The 17,102-nt window shown below is 37.8% G+C and overlaps 1 protein-coding gene across 4 annotated transcripts in view; it reads left to right on the forward strand.

Annotated features, from left to right (window-relative positions):
- LOC118661065 (lymphocyte antigen 75-like) overlaps positions 1-17,102 on the forward strand; it is a 134,377-nt gene that overhangs the window by 39,177 nt on the left and 78,098 nt on the right. For all 4 annotated transcript variants that reach the window (XM_036318591.1, XM_036318589.1, XM_036318590.1 and 1 more), the window contains 3 exons: positions 8,840-8,921; positions 10,116-10,184; positions 12,442-12,556. In XM_036318591.1, coding sequence (XP_036174484.1) covers positions 8,840-8,921; positions 10,116-10,184; positions 12,442-12,556 — 266 coding nt within the window. The remainder of the gene's footprint in view (positions 1-8,839; positions 8,922-10,115; positions 10,185-12,441; positions 12,557-17,102) is intronic.

Consider the following 17,102-nt stretch of genomic DNA (forward strand, 5'->3'; position numbering starts at 1 on the left):
ATAATTCTGATGTTGGTACGCTAGAAGTTGTCCCAGAGGCTCCTTACACTATCTTCATATTTTTGGAATCTTTTTTCTTTTTTTCTTTTTCGGTTGGGTATTTTTTGTTTCTTCATATTTCAAATCTTTGACTTGATTCTTGGGATCCTCTTGTCTGCTGTTGGATCTCTGTATATTATTCTTTATTTCAGTCAGTGTATGCTTAATTTCTAGTTGGTCTTTTTTCATATCCTCCAGGGTCTCACTAAATTTATCGGCGGTTTCCATTAAATTCTCGAAAAACCTTATAAACCTGGCTTTGAACTCTATATCCTGTAGTTTGCTTTCCTCCATTTCTGTCATTTGTGAGCTGTTTCTTTGTCTCCGCATTTTTTATGCTTCCCTATGTTGGTAGAGTGGTTTTGTGTGCTAGGTGTCCTATAGGGCCCAGTGGCTCAGCCTCCCTAGTTACCTGAGGTGGACACTCTTGGTGAACCCCCTTGTGGGCTATTTGCACAGTCTTATTGTAGTTATGCCTTGATTGTTGTAGGATCACTGGGAGGAATTGACCTCCAGGCCAATTGGCAGTGAGAATTAGCTGTGTCTGCAGTGGGAGAACTTCTGTGCTGAAGACACCCTTCTGGGGCAAGACTTGCTTCAGTGGGGCTTTGGTGCTCACTGAGTCTGTACCCTGAGTGTGTCCCTTATGGATCTGAGGAGTTGTAATCTGGGTGGTCCCCCTCTGACCACTGGGTACACTGGCTCTTGGATCTAAGGAGGTGCTAATTTAGCCTCTGCCTGAGGTTACACAGCAGGAGCTACGAAGAGAACTGCAGATTCCCCTTCCTTTTTTGGAGTTTGGAGGTGCCCTGATGAGGCCCAGCTGTGAAGCAATGCAAGCTGCTGTGGGGCCTTGGGCCTTCTCTTGGAAGTTCTGGGTCTGTCTGGCCCAGCTGCAGTTAGGTAATTTTCAGGTTGCAAAGGGCCGGGGCATTCATATGCAAAAGCTTCTGCCCACAGCCTGGGTGGGGCGGGGTCTCAGGGAATCAAAGGGCGGAGCAAGCAGCTATGGCGGATTCTCAGCCCTGCCCTAAGGGGCCGCGCGTCTCTGCATCCCGGTAATTGCTGCAAGCACCTCTGAGGGAAAGCCGCCCCCAAGATCCGAGTTCTGCCTGCTGCCAGACAGTTCAGTTTCTCCCCGTATGAGTCCTGGGTCCCCAAAGACTTCCCGGAACCGGAGTTCAGAGCAGTTGGGAGCTTGTGACTCCCTCCCGATTCAAAAAGACAGCCGCGACCTCAGGTGCCAACCCCATTCCGCGCGCGCGAGCCTCCGTACCTCTGCACTTTACTTCCACAGCTCCTCTGGCTCTCAGTGTGCTTTTCTTTCCTTCTAGTTGTAGAATTTACACTCAGCCAGCCTTCCTGTAGTTCTGGATGATGTTCGTTTTGTCTTTTTGTTGTATTTTTGAAGTTATTGTGGGAGGCAGCAATTTCCCGGTGTTTATCTATGAGAAATTTTTTAATTGATGAGAATACTACACATAATTCTGTGCTATTATACATGGGATTATTACATGAACAATTTCTAGGGAAATACAAATTATTGTACAATTAATTTGATAAGTAGAAACCCAATAATCCAATAGCCATGGAAGATTGAAAAAGTTGACAAAGAATATCTTCCAAGAAACAAATGGGAACTATAGAGTTCTATATGTGAATTCCTTCCCATCTTACAAAAGAGGTCATTACCATGTATTTAAATAGTACAAGCAAGAACTTGCATTCTGTTACATAGAAACTGATGCAAGCATCCGTGGTTTTTTTCCACAAACTAGTCTGGGTCTGATATCAAAGCCTTCCAACAATAGCACAAAGAATTACAGACCAACCTCATAAATAGACTTAAAAAAGTAAACACCAACAGCTGATTTAATAACAAACACTTGGATAATGTTTACTATGCGCCAGATAATGTCCTAAGTGTTTTATCTATTCATTTAATTCTTACAACCTATGAGGCAGATATTATTACTATGCCCGTTATATCTAAATGAGAAGACAGAAACACAGAGAAATAAAACTTGCCCAAGGTTATACAGTGAGGAAGGAAAGGATAATAGTTGAACCCATTAGAGCCCATATTCTTAATCCACTACCTTATAACACCTCAGAATAACTCACCTTGACAATGTAGGATTTCTTTAAAAAATATAAGGTTGAGTCTATATATAAAGGCATATATGATTTAGTCATCTTAATAGGTTCTGAAGGTGCATCTGGTAAAATTCACTGTTCCTGGCTTAATATATAAATATATCATATAGTTAATATTTAATTAATATAATTAACATATAAATTATAGTTAAATTAAGAATAGAAGAGTCCTCCCCAGTGTGGCTCAGATGGTTGGATCATCGTCCCATGTACCAAAAGGTTGCCAGTTTGATTCCCGGTCAGGGCACATACCGATTCCATCCCCACTCAGGATGCATGCGAGGCAACTGATCAATGTTTCTCTCATACATCAGTGTTTCTGTCTCTCTCTCTTCCCCTCTCTCTTAAAAAAGAAAAAAGAATAGAATAGCTAAACCCATAGTCAAATTATACTTAATGGTTAAACATGAAATGCATTTCTGTGAAAGTCAGAAAAAGGTAAAGATTCCTGTTATCATCACTATTGTTGACTTTTGTTTGGAATTATCCCCTGTGCATTAAGATTTTATTTTTTATATTTCTTTTTTAATTGAATTTATTGGGGTGATATTGGTTAATAAAATTATATAGGTTTCAGGTACACAATTCTGTAATACACCATCTGTATATTATATTGTGTGTTCACCACCCCAAGTCAAATCTCCTTCCATCACTATATATCCCCCCTTTACCTTCTTCTACCTCTCCCCACCTCCTGTGCATTAAGATTTTTTAAAAATATTATAACATGTAAATATTTATAATATAATAGAGGCCTGATGCACGAAGTTTGCACAAGGGTCTTGGCCTTTGCAGCCCCAGCTTCATCGGAAGGTCGTCCAGAAGGTTGTTCGGCTGCCTGGTCTAATTAGCATATTACCCTTTCATTATTATAGATTAAATGGTTGAAAAAGCAAATTACAAAAGAGTAAAAAATGTACTATTTACATTAAAAAGTAGACTGCAAAAATGCATCAAAAAGATAATTATTACCTCTGGGAAATAAGATTTTGAGTGATTTTCTAAATGTGTGAACATTTTCAACATTTTCTAGATGTGTATTAACATACTCACAGTGTGCTGGGAACCTGATATAAAATAAAATACCTATGTTTCATAAGTATTCATTTATCAAGCACCTATTGTAGAATTTCAGGTATTCTAGAGCTTATTTTCTAGCATTAGAAATTAATATACAGTCCTGGCTGGTTAGCTTGGTTGGTTAGAGTGTCATCTCGATACCCCAAAGTGTGGGTTCAATTCCTGGTCAGAGCACATGCAAAAATCAACCAATGAATACATAAATAAATGGAACAACAAATCGATGTTTTTATCTCTTCTTCTCTCTCTCTCTCTCTCATCAAGAAAAATTAAAATTAAAAAAGAAATTAAGCCTGGCCGTCATGGCATAGCTCAGTGATTGAGTGTTGACCTATGAATCAGGAGAGCATAGTTCAATTCCCAGTCAGGGCACAAGCTTGGGTTGCAGGCTTGATCTCCAGCAGGGGGTGTGCAGGAGGCAGCAGATCCATGATTCTCTCTCTTTATTGATGTTTCTATCTCTCTCCCTCTCCCCTCCTCTCTGAAATCAATAAAACTATATCTTTAAAAATAAATTAATATGCAACATTTCATTGCTCATTTGGATATACTAACTCTTAGGTTCCTTATGAGGTGAGTGTTTCTTAGCTACTCCCCTCAATCTTGAGGGGTAGATTATAATGAATGCAAAACTCAGACCAAATCTTTCCACACAAACAGACATTTGTTAAACAAGCATTCATTGAAGCAGGCACAAAATGTTTCGTACAACCTGACTGGTAAGCTTGACAACATCCCAGCAGTCTATCTTTTTAGGTGTTTCCACCACCATCTTGAGGGGCAGGTTTATTTGGGGTAGATGTGACAACGTTCCAGAGGTGGGACTCTGTTCCCATTATTGTCAGAGTCATGCAGTCCCAATCACCTGACCCAGCGACAGGACCTGCAACCATTTGGAGCCCAAGCCCCAGGTCCATTTCCAGTGGTGTAGGGACTACCAGCCTCACCAGATTCTAATACGCCTCCCTAAAGGGTGAGAGCCTTTAAATATTTTAGTCATTCCTCATTTCTTGAATAAGTTCAGTTTCACCAATGAGTCTATTTCTGATATGTTGATTAACAACAAGCTTCTAATTTCACTGCTATAAACCCATTTCTGACATTCACTCTGCTAATTACCGAAGCCTCAAGTGTGGCTTCGAATGACAGATGTCCTTGAGGTGACTGCCTCTGGAACATGGCCGTTCCGTGCCCTGCTGGTCCTCCCTGAAGTAAGGGTTTCGTCAGGGTAACTTACGGGCCCCCAGATCTCAAGCTTGACACACACATATCATGCTATCTAGGCTATAGTATTTTTAAGTAAAATACTGGCATAAATCAGATTTTGAATAACACCAAGCAAGAGGTTATGAACCTTTAACTGGAACAGGGAACCATGGGTAAGTACTAAGCAATGAAGTGGTAGATATTTGTGAGAATCAGTTCATGGGAAATAGAATATCATATGTGACATAAGTGATCCCTAAGGGCTTCTATATGCAAAATAGATTACATTAAAAATCAAAACTAAAGTCTGAGTGATAAGTAAGAAATCATTCTTGATTTGTTTCTAATCACACTTGCTGAGGCTCCCCCAACCCCAATTTAAAGAGTGATGCGAGTTTATTATGTAAAATTTGTGAAATAGAAAAATAATAATGAAGAAAATAAAAATCACCTCAAATCCTAGCTCCAAGTTATAAACAGTTAACATTTAGTGCAGCCGTGGGCAAACTACGGCCCGCGGGCCGAATCCGGCCCGTTTGAAATGAATAAAACTAAAAAAAAAAAAAAGACCGTACCCTTTTATGTAATGATGTTTACTTTGAATTTATATTAGTTCACACAAACACTCCATCCATGCTTTTGTTCTGGCCCTCCCGTCCAGTTTAAGAACCCATTGTGGCCCTCGAGTCAAAAAGTTTGCCCACCCCTGATTTAGTGTAACACAGAATGTACAATGGTGGTTTTTTTTCTGATCATAAAAGTAATGCACATTGAATTTAGAACACAGAAAAGCACCAAGGAAAACAACCATAATCCTCTCACTCTTAAAGACTATATGGTATTACAGTCTTACCCCAGCAGCTAACACAATGCCATATTAAGCAGACTGTTGTCTGCTTACGCACTCTATTAATAAAGAGATCGTTTGCCCATGCTATATTTAGAAAGACAGCATATTCTAAAAGCAATACTGTGACCATGGGAAGGAAGGAAGCAAGCCTATTTACATCAGAAGAATGATTCTAAAGCTTAATCCTAGAACACCTTGGCTTTTTATGGCAGAAATTGACCTTTCTCAGTAAGATGTCCATTGCCCAAATTGTGTATTGCATGCCAAAGAGTTAAGTCAGATTACTGCTGTACTTCTCACAATCTACATTCCACATCTCTATTTGTATTTCAATGAAAAGGATTCATGGTGTACCAGTCTTAAAGGCTCTAAGATCTTTGCAACTCTTAATGGCAGCCCACCAGGGAAAGCCATTGTAGAGCAAAAAATAGTCATAAGATTAGAGAAGAAAAGCATTGTTTGCAATGCCATTGCTGCTGTGTGCACTACCCCCTGTGATGCGGCATGAATGGATTTAGATATAAATCTAGGGTTTTGCAGACTAAGCGCCCTCATCAAATAGTATTTATTGGAAGTTATGGCTGAGATACTGTTTTCCTCAGAAACCAGATGCAGCAGGAAATTTGGCTGAGAGTGGGAATTTTCACACAAATACACGTGTTAACCTTTCATGCAATGCCTTCTTACCCTAACAGTCTTAAACAGTATACTTAGTGCTTGGATTAGAAGAAATTTATAAATAGAGATAAAATTTCAGGAGATTTGAGTCCCTAATTATGGTCAATTTTTTTCTCCAATTTTCTAAAATCCACAGTAGAGGTATGCAATGATTAATGTAATTTCCAATTTCTTCTCTTTATCTGCCTACAGATAAATCAGGTCAAACCAGAAATAAGCTGTAACTGAGGAAATATTTTCTACCTCTTCTCACACAGGAAAAAACCCCACACACAAATAGCTACTATTTTCTATATTTATAACACAGATGTATCTCTTAAAATGGAAGCTGAAAACTCTAAATGTCTGGGTTGAAATGAAGTTCAAACTCAGGAAGTAGTAAAAATTAGGAATTTGGGGCAGTAGGGCAAACTCAGCTCTCTAGGAAACTGTTCTCGAGATGCAGCCATGGAGGCAGAAATGGGCCTGAAGGTAGAGGTTCTAAGTGGGAAAAAGTGAAGCCAAGAGAAAACGGGGTGGACATGTTGCAGACACATCGCGAAAGAATCTTGGGCAAATAATATTTTACTATCTTTATGTTCGTACTGTTGATTGTGTAAAGAAGAGAAACTAACTAGTGATTATTTTAGGGCAACACAAAATTCTGCACAAATTCTCCAAAACTTAACCTCCTCTTTATTTCGGCCATCTAATTTTAATTATATCTGTGTATGGCAATTGCCTCAACCCTGTGGTTTAGGTATTCAACAATCGGGAAGTATGATAAATTTGCAAGCCTGTAAGAAAGCTCTGATAGTTGCAGACACAAACTGCAAATTCCTCTTACAGCTGCTAAGTTCAAAGCGGACTTAATTATCTCCACGGAATTTTTTAAAGTCTGCAAATTGGTGATCTTTCTCTATGAAACAATACAACAGTCAAAACTGAAAGGGGGCAGTCCTGATATCCCACTGCAGGAAACTGAGAGGTTGAAGTTGAAAAGATGAATAGGTGCTTATTGATAAGAAAATACAAGGACTGTTGAGTACAGACATAAAGAAAAGCAATTATTTTATTTAAAAATAAGGAATTAAATTAAAACTAAGTTTGCTCTAGCCTTTGATTTACTAGCAAATGTTTTAAATGCAGACTTTCACTTTCCAGTGGTCTTGTAGCTGAACCTTCCATATATCCTATATGTTCTACTGAGCTTGAGAGTAAGGATTAATTTTAGATTTTGATCCTACCCCTTCTCTAATATGTGTTATATTTATATACATAAAATATTTCTATGTATATATGTATTGTTATGCAATATAATATGCATTCATATGTACTGATCATACATACATGTGCAATCAGAAAGTTAAATTATATGGAAAGAAACAAGCATCACACACACACACACACACACACACACACACACACACACAAATTACATGGTAAATAGCTTACCTGTTAAGGCCTAGAGAGTGTAATACATTTTACAGAATATTTTCACGTTGGGTTAGAGGAGGAGAAAGTTTTTTTATGGTATGTCCCTGCCTCTACGTGTTGTTTATATTCTTCCTTGGGCCACCTTCCTCTTCTCAGCCAATCTGAATACTGGCAGATGGTAAACACTCAGAAGACTGTTTTTGTCCTCCCATGCTCACAGGTTATTTTCCGACTTCCTGCAGTCGACCACGGACCTTTCCTCTCACTGAACTTTTGTAGTCTTAAAAATGTGTGCAAATGGCATATCATTTGATGTCTTTCAAACATAGTCTTATATTCTCTTTGTTCACATATATCTTGTCTCCCTGACTAGTTTATATGCCATTTGAGAATAGATATTAGGTCTTGTCCTTCTCTGTATCACCATTGCATGTAGCTCAGTAACTTGTACATAAAAGTATAATAGTTATGAGTGTTAAATATAATCACTTCAGTGATTGCTTGATTATATTGCTCTGCTATAGCCCATGGAGTTTGGCATTTAGAAAATACTTCTTTACTTTAAATTTTATGGGCAATGGGAATTAAATAATTGTTTAAAAATCTTGTTTAATAAAAATTTAGCCAAATGGTTTGTTTTGCATTTTAAAGAGACGGTGTTTGATACCACATGATCTCACTCATTTGTGGATTATAGAGAACAACATAGACTGATGAAAAGGGACAGATCCAAAGACTGAGAAACAGCGATCAGGCTATCAATCCCCAGAAGGAAAGTAGGGGAGGGCGGCGGTAAGGGGAAGAGATCAACTGAAGGACTTGTATACATGTATATAAGCCAAACCAATGGACATGGACAACAGGGGGATGGGATCGTGAGTGTGTAGGGCGGGGGGGGGGGGGAGGTTGGGGGTTAATGGGGGGGATGAGAACACATTTGTAATACCTTAACTAATAATAATAAAAATATATATATATAAATATATATATATATTAAAAATAAATAAAGAGACGGTATTTGACAGTGCTATAGACAGATGTTTAAAGAAATGCCATTGTCATATTTAACTGTATCTGATGACATTGCTAATATTGAAGCTCTGCAGTAAAAGTTTTAGAATAATCATATGCTTTTTTCTTAAGTTCAAAGTGGAATAGTTTTTGCCTTTCATGCAAAGGAAATAACTTAAAATTTAGTTTTAAAAAACTATGGTACTTTTTCACAGCTACCCTATATGTAGGGATTGGTTTCGTTTCAGAAGACTTCTTTATATAGCTTAAAAATGTGCTTTTCAGTTAGTGACAGGTCTTCTGGAAAAACTTACTCTTCCTAAGCATTTTAGACATGTGAATGCTAAATATTTTTGCCAAAGGCCGTGCTCAATTTCTTTTTAACACTTCCTTTTTACATAGTGGCGAGCGATGGCTGTGGATAGGTTTGAATAAAAGGAGCCCTGATTTACAAGGATCTTGGCAATGGAGTGATCGTACACCAGTAAGTTTAAACTTCCTTGTTTGGGGTAATATTGAAATAGTATTTGTTTCAATAATAAGTAAGCTGATTATTAAATAATACATCCACATGCCATATAACCATTAAATTAATTTTGTAGATGTATCTTTATCGAAGTGGAAATAGATTCATAAATATGAAGTATGGATAAAACATGCTAATCACCTCATTTTTATTTAAAAAATAAACATGTTTAGGCTTTCTCTATATAATCCAAATATATAAAAATATAGTTATATAGATATTGTGTTCATCTTATACAATTAATTTTTCTTTGTAATTGCTTTCTTTTTCATAGTGGGAAGCTTTTCCTTTTATGGTTTAAAAATATAGGAGTTATGTAAAAACGAAAATACCTTGCCCTGACCAGCATGGCTCAGTGGTTAGAGAGTCTGTCCACGCACCGGAGTCGTGGGTTTGATTCCCGGTCAAGGGCATTGTTACCTAGGATGTGGGTTGCATCCTTGGCCCCAGTCGGGACATGTATGGAAGGCAACCAATCGATGTGTCTCTCTCACATATATGTTTCACTCTCCCCCCACTCCTCCTCCCCCTCCATCCCTCACTTCCACTCTCTCTAAAAGTTAATGGAAATATCCTCAGATGAGGATTAACCAAAAAAAAGAAGAAAGCACCTTAATTGAGGAAAATAATTTGTTTGGAGGAACCCTAAAAACTCCTTAAATGTTATATCAATATTTACATTATCCTAAAGAGAAGTTTTAGGTAACACTTATAAGAGCAGATAATTCTCAAATATTAAATATTCACTCCACATCACTGTTGTATAATCTTTCAAAATGTGAAATTTCTTGGCTTTCATTTTCAAATTGGAGCATATCTGAGAATAGTTCATCAAACAACTAGCATTTTAACACATGCAAAAAAAAAAAAAGTATTTTGCCAGCCCCTGATTCTGTGACTCCAATTGTGAAATTAATGCACCATTAACCACCTCTTTCAAAACTGTCATCTTCCTTTGTTTGGAAACTGATGACATTATGACATTTTCTAAAGCCTCTCATGATTTAGCATCCTCAGACAGAAAGGGAAATGAAAAAGTTTTCCTTCCATGGCCTAGGACCACACTTGAATTATTAAAGCTGCCTAAATTACATCTAAATTGCAAATATTTATGCATCAGTCTTAAATTCTCAAGCCTCTCTGTCTTTGAAGGTGTCTACTTTTATCATGGAAAATGAGTTCCAGCAGGATTATGATGTCAGAGACTGTGCTGCTGTCAAGGTCAGTACAACGATGGGAAATCTGCATGTTTTAACAATAAATCCGGCATCCTGTGCAGTCCGGCACAGACGCATGGGGCGCCTTTTGTGTGTGGTATTAGGTGTGATGGGAGGTAAGAAGTATATGCATGGCCCAGCCCTTAAGAAACCTAACTTATACTTAATTTGAGAAGATAAAATTCATGTTCAGGAAAGACAGCTCTTATTTCTATGCAGTAATAAGCCTAAATGAGTGGGCTAAAGAGGGCTAATGAAACTCAGAGAAGAAACGATTCCTGTAGCCTATTTCCAGAAAGGGTAGGACATGAATGAGGCCTTCAAGGAGGGATAGAATTTGGTCAGGTAGGATAGGTTAAAGCTCTCTAATGGGGAAATTGTACGAGGAAGTATCATAAAATTAAGTAGGAGTGGAAGGGAGATGGTAAGACAGTGAGGGAGACAGAATACAGATTAAGAAGTCTTAATTGGTATTTTTGGAAAACAAAGTTGTGAAAAATATTGCTGCCTGGTTAAGGAGTTTGTGCATTTTTTTTGGTAGGCAACAGTATTTTTCAAAGTTTTTGACATGAACTAAAGAGGGTGTGAGAAGATTCATCTTGAGACAGATTTCAAGATGCAACAGATAGGACCAAAAGACATAAAAAATGAATTATGCATCTTTCTTTGCAGAATTGATTCACTTATCCATTTCATAAGTAATATGCCCAAGAAGTCTGTGACACTTTGGAGATACAGTAATGACAAAGTATAGCACAGTCATTGTCTCCACAGACCTTACAGTCTAGTTGGAGATAAACACAAGTAAACAAGTAATTACAAGGCTTATGGCGGGCAAAGTATAAGTTTTATGGGAGAATGAAGATGGTGGTAGTGAGGCAGCTATTAATACTTGTTGACTCATGAGCCAGGCACAGTATTAGGCATGTCACATATATTACTTCACTTAATACTTAAGCAGCCTTGTGAGATAGGTGCTATTATTGTATTCATCTTACAAGGAAGAAATTTTAACTCTGTAACTTACGTGGTTACAGAACTAAAATTTAAACCCACGTGGCTGAGTCCGCTATGCTATGTCCACTATGACTAGGTATTTATGGAAGCAGTCAGAAGGGGTACTGGTTTACAGAGAAAATAGTACATTTTAGTTTAGATATTTTGAATCCAACCTAGCAGTAAGAAATAAAGTGAGTAGAAACCAAGATACTAGAACTGGAGGGAAAATGTATATAAAATGAAGTATCAAAGGGCCAATAAGTAGATTTGGGGGAATTGCCAACACATAAAATATAAGAAGATGAGGGAAAAAGAGACATCTAGCTAATATCTTAGCTATGTAAGCCCAAAAATAGCTTCAAGAAGGTGATTGACCAGAAATATTACAGGAAGGTTGAGATGAAGAAGGTTGAGAGAAGGCCATTGAAAAGCACTATTTTTAAAGTAGCTGTTCTAGTAATAAACTGCATCGTTCAGACCATTTTTATAGATTCCCAATTTAACACATGAATAGGTGAAAACTTCAGAGAAGTTTGTGAAGTTTCTAGAACACTGATGCAATAGACTATCTTCTGTCCCCATGTGTGAAAAGATTGAAAAATTTACCAAAAAAAATAAATAAAAGAGCCACTGATGCTGCCTGCATCAGGGATAAAGCCAGCCAGCACAGTGTTCTAGAAGGAGAATCTTACCTCACCTGCCACTGTACCCACAAGAATATTGGCCTTACAAAAAAACAGTCCAAAAAATGATGGATACTCCACCCAGGTCGTGCCCTCCCCTTTCCTTTCTCCCCTGCTTGCCAGCTGGAGTTTGTAGAGTGCCATCTTGGACCATGTGGAGAAGGACAACATCCTAGGAATGCAGAGCAACACCAAAGAAGGAGCCTGGGCTCCTGATGCCCGGCTCCTTTTATGTCACTTTTCAGAGATCTATTTTAATACAGCCTAGTGTTTAGAAACCACTGAACCAAATATTCTTTTCTAGCTTGGCCCATCCCAAATTTAATGGTACAAGATTCTACAATTTCATATCAACAACAACAACAAAAAACCCCAATAATTTATATATTGGACATAAACATGATCATATATCCCTTTATCAGCCTCTTGCCTAGGCTTTTACTGTTTAAACACTGCCTTCATTCATGTGTTTATTCATTAAAAAAATACCTTGGTGCTAGAGCTAAAATAGAGTTAAAAACAGTTTAGTATTTTATAAGGGTTGCATCAACTTCAAAATAATGTGCGATCCTCTTTCAGGTCATGCAGAGGCTATGGCGAAGAGGCTGGCATTTCCATAATGACAGAGAATATATTTATTTAAGGCCTTTCGCTTGTGATACAAAACTGGAATGGGTGTGCCAGATTCCAAAAGGTAAGTGGCAGTTATTCCTTTTCACTGTCTTTTCATGGGGACATTGTAAGAGAGCATCTTAGTCTATAATTATAATTTTTTTAAAACCTTTGAAGATGGAATTAATATATTGAGCTCCATCCTGCCTTATAATATCCCTCCTGGAAGGCTGGATTATTGAAATTTGATGGTACCTTCCTCTTTTATCACAAAAGAATTTGTATAGAAGGTAAAATTTAAAGCTAATTTAGGGTGATTAGATCTTGGAACGAAAGATTATTTTAAATAAAAGAAGCAGTGTGGCAGAGGGAATAATTTGTTTTTTTTATTATCCTCACCTGAGGATATTTTTTTCTATTGATTTTAGAGAGTAGAAAGGAGGGAGGGAAGGGGCGAGAGGGAGGAGGAAGAGAGAGAAACATCAATGTGAGAGTCATCGATTAGTTGCCTCCCACACATGCCCCAGCCAGGGCCAGGGATGAACCTGAAACCCAGGTACATGCTCTTGACCTGAATCGAACCCACGACCCTTCAGCGTGTGGGGCCCGTGCTCTAACCACTGAGCATGCCAGCCAAGGTGGGATCATTTTTATTTTGATTCAAAATGAAGATAAGTGTGAGAAGAATGAAGTATATGAATCAGGAAATCAAATTCCAGCATTTTCCTGAAATTTTTAGAAATTATTTTCAATGAACTCAAAAGCTGCTAATAGTTTATGTAATTCAAATTCAGGAGATAGCTTGACTAGTAGAACCTTTGGTGACAAAAGGAAGAGAAAGGAGAATAAGTAGGTGTCCTTTTACTTAGCTTTTTACTAAGAAAATGACCAGGACTAAAAAGGAAAATCTTAAGATTTTAACTCCCAAATTATTTTAAGTAGATACTAAATATATGAAATTGTTAGTGGTAAAAGTACAGAAAGTTCCAGAATGAATTTCTGAATTGAATCTAAACAGATTATTGAAACCTAAGGTATATCCTCCTACAAGTTCTCAAATAACCCAAAGATTGCATCATGGAAACCCCCCCCCCCCCCCCCAGGGATGGCGAACCTATGACAAGTGTGTCAGAGGTGACATGCGAACTCACTTTTTTGATTGATTTATCTTTGTTAAATGGCATTTAAATATATAAAATAAATATCAAAAATATAAATCTTTGTTTTACTATGGTTGCAAATATCAAAAAATTTCTATATGTGACACGGCACCAGAGTTAAGTTAGGGCTTTTCAAAATGCTGGCACGCCGAGCTCAAAAGGTTCGCCATCACTGCTAGACCACCTACAAGAAGATTGTTCTTTTTCCTTAAAAAAAGACTATCATACTGCCTTTAAAAGAACTTCAGACATGACTTTTGATATAGTAACTTTCAAGTCTCTTTCACAAAGGCAAACTGGCTGCTCATTAATAAAAGGGGAAGTGTGTGTGTGTGTGTGTGTGTGTGTGTGTGTGTGTGTGTATTTAAATCCTCACCCAATGATATGTGCTTATTGATTTTTGAAGGGAGAGAAAGAGAAATATCAATGTGAGAGAGAAACATTGACCGGTTGCCTCCCATATGCACCCTGAACTAGATGAAATCCACAACCTGGGTATGTGCCCTGACCGGGAATCAAACCTGTAACCTTTCAGTGTATAAGACAACATTCCAACCAACTGACCCACACCTGCCAGGCCTATATATACTTTTAAAATATTATTTTTTTTAATTGAGAAAATAATATCAAAAATAAGTCGTAGACATGTTTTAGGAAAATTACCTATAAAGCCACTTCCAAAATATAACATTTTAATATTTTTTGATACTTTGTACATACATACATATTTGTAATTTTTTGAAATTCTTTATTGATTACAGTATTACATATGTGTCCTTATCCCCCCATTGCCCTCCCACTCCCCCACCCCCACTCATGCCCTCACCTCCCTCTTCTCTGTGTCTATTGGTTAGGCTTATATGCATGCATACAAGACATTTGGTTTATCTCTCTCCCTTCCCCACCCTCCCCTGCCTTCCCTCTGAGGTTTGACAGTCTGATCAATGCTTCTCTGTCTTTGGATCTGTTTTTGTTCATCAGTTTATGTTGTTCATTATATTCCACAAATGAGTGAGATGATGTGATATTTATCTTTCTCTGGCTGGCTTATTTTGCTTAACATAATGCTCTCTAGTTCCATTCATGCTGTTGCAAATGGTAGGAGTTCCTTCCTTTTTACAGCAGTATAGTATTCCATTGTGTAGATGTACCACAGTTTTTTAATCCACTCATCTGCTGATGGACACTTAGGCTGTTTCCAAATCTTAGCTATGGTAAATTGTGCTGCTATGAAGATAGGGGTGCATATATCCTTTCTGATTGGTGCTTCTAGTTTCTTGGGATATATTCCTAAAAGTGGGATTACTGGGTCGAATGGGAGTTCTATTTTTAGTTTTTTGAGGAAACTCCATACTGTTCTCCACAGTGGCTCACTCATTTGTAGAATATAATGAACAAAATAAACTGATGAACAAAAACAGATCCAGAGACAGAGAAACATCAATCAGGCTGTCAAACCTCAGAGGGAAGGTAGGCGAGGGTGGGGGTAAGGGGAAGAGCTCAACCAAAGGACTTGTATGCATGGATATAAGCCTAACCAATGGACACAGACAGCAGGGGGTGAGGGCATGAGTGTGGGGGGGCAAAAAGGGGATAAGCACACATATGTAATACCTTAATCAATAAATAAAATAAATAAATAATTAAAAAAAGAATAAATAATACTTACAATATATTGCCTCCTTAATTCTCACCCATTATGGATAACAGAAGCAAACACATTCAATTTTGGAGTAAGAAGAAGCAGAGAGATGAAAATATAAAGTGCTTCACAATGAAGCTTCTAGATTTGGCTTGAGATTCACATGAAAAAGATAAAATAAAAATACTGACACCGAGGGTTCTAGCCCTATGCCATTAGAGGGTGGTTTCTGAGAACTGAGTTTTCTAGACTCCTTTATTGGCTTATTATTTCCAAGGACTTAATAAGGAAGACATAGTCACTGCTTCTATTTATGGTCCCATAACTAGATTCTAGCCTTGAAGATCATAATCTCCCTCACATTTCAAAGGTAAGCAAATAACATATAGAACATATTTGGGAGATATGCTGCATTTCACAAGTCACTGTATTCTATTACTTTAAAGGCGAAGCCACTTACCTGGCTCAAGAAAATTCCAGGTGGAAAAGGTAACAGATCGCTTCACTCCACCAACACTTGCCCAGCTATACTTTCCACTTGAATCTACATCTTTTCAACATATGTCTGAGATTTTGCTGCCTCTGGATTTCTCTAAGATTTTTATGGTTTCCATCTTACGTTTTAGTCCTTTATCCATTTTGAGGGGTTTTTTTTGTGTATGATGTAAGTTGGTGGTCTAGTTTCATTTTTTGCATGTATCTGACCAATTTTCACAACACCATTTAATGAAGAGACTGTCTTGATTCCATTGTATGCTCTTGCCTCCTTTGTCAAATATTAATTGAGCTTGGGGATTGGGTCAATTTCTGGGCTCTCTATTCTATTCCATTGGTCTATATGTCTGTTCCTGTGCCAGTACCAGGCAGTTTTGAGAACAGTGGCTTTTTAATATAGCTGATACCTGGTATTGAAATCCCTCCTACTTTGTTCTTCTTTCTCAGGATTGCTGCAGCTATTCAGGGTCTTTTTTTATTCCAGATGAATTTTTGGAGAATTCGTTCTAGGTCTGTGAAATATGCTGTTGGTATTTTAATGGGGAGTGCATTGAATCTATAGATTGCTTTGAGTAGTATGGACATTTTAATGATGTTGATTCTACCAATCCATGAACACCGTATGTTCTTCCATCTGTTTATGTCTTCCTCCATCTGTTTTTTCAGTGTCCTGTAGTTTTTTGAGTCATATTTGTAATTTTTTATTTAAAAAAACAAAATCCTTGTATTCTGCTTTTCTCAGTAATAAAAAAAAAAATAAGCTTAGACATAGTATTCCCCCAACACATTATTACTGACAAGAAACTACACATTTTAAACTGTTTGGCAGCATTGTTGGTTAAAAAAAAAAAAAAAATTATCTAACACGCAGAGAACTGACTGAGAGAGAAACCAAAGATGCTGGATATATAGGCCGTCTTTTGCATTATGCCCTGATACAATGACAAAATTAGGAACAGCTATTTTACTCTGTAATTTCTAAGATTCATAAAATGATGACTGGAAATCAACGAGACCTAAAAGCACAAAGAAAGGGGAAAAGGAAGCAACCCAGCATCCTGGGAGGAGCTGCTCTGTGCCTGGAACTGTGGGGGGTGCTCCCCCGGAGCGATCTCACCTGAGCTTCAAACAGACTTTGTGAGTTAGAGGTAGAGTCTCACTTTCTATAGAGTAGAACACTGAGGCTCGGGGAGTTAAACAACTGACCCACAGCATCTCAACACAAAGGGTGTGAGGGCATTTGGACATTGGCCCATCCAACTTCAATCTTTCCTCTGTGTCTATCCAAGAAGCCTGGGTGATTTTCATTGTTTCCCTCCCAGTTTTGTCTT

This window comes from Myotis myotis, unplaced genomic scaffold, assembly GCF_014108235.1.
Source record: "Myotis myotis isolate mMyoMyo1 unplaced genomic scaffold, mMyoMyo1.p scaffold_m19_p_8, whole genome shotgun sequence".
Taxonomy (NCBI): Eukaryota; Metazoa; Chordata; class Mammalia; order Chiroptera; family Vespertilionidae; genus Myotis; species Myotis myotis.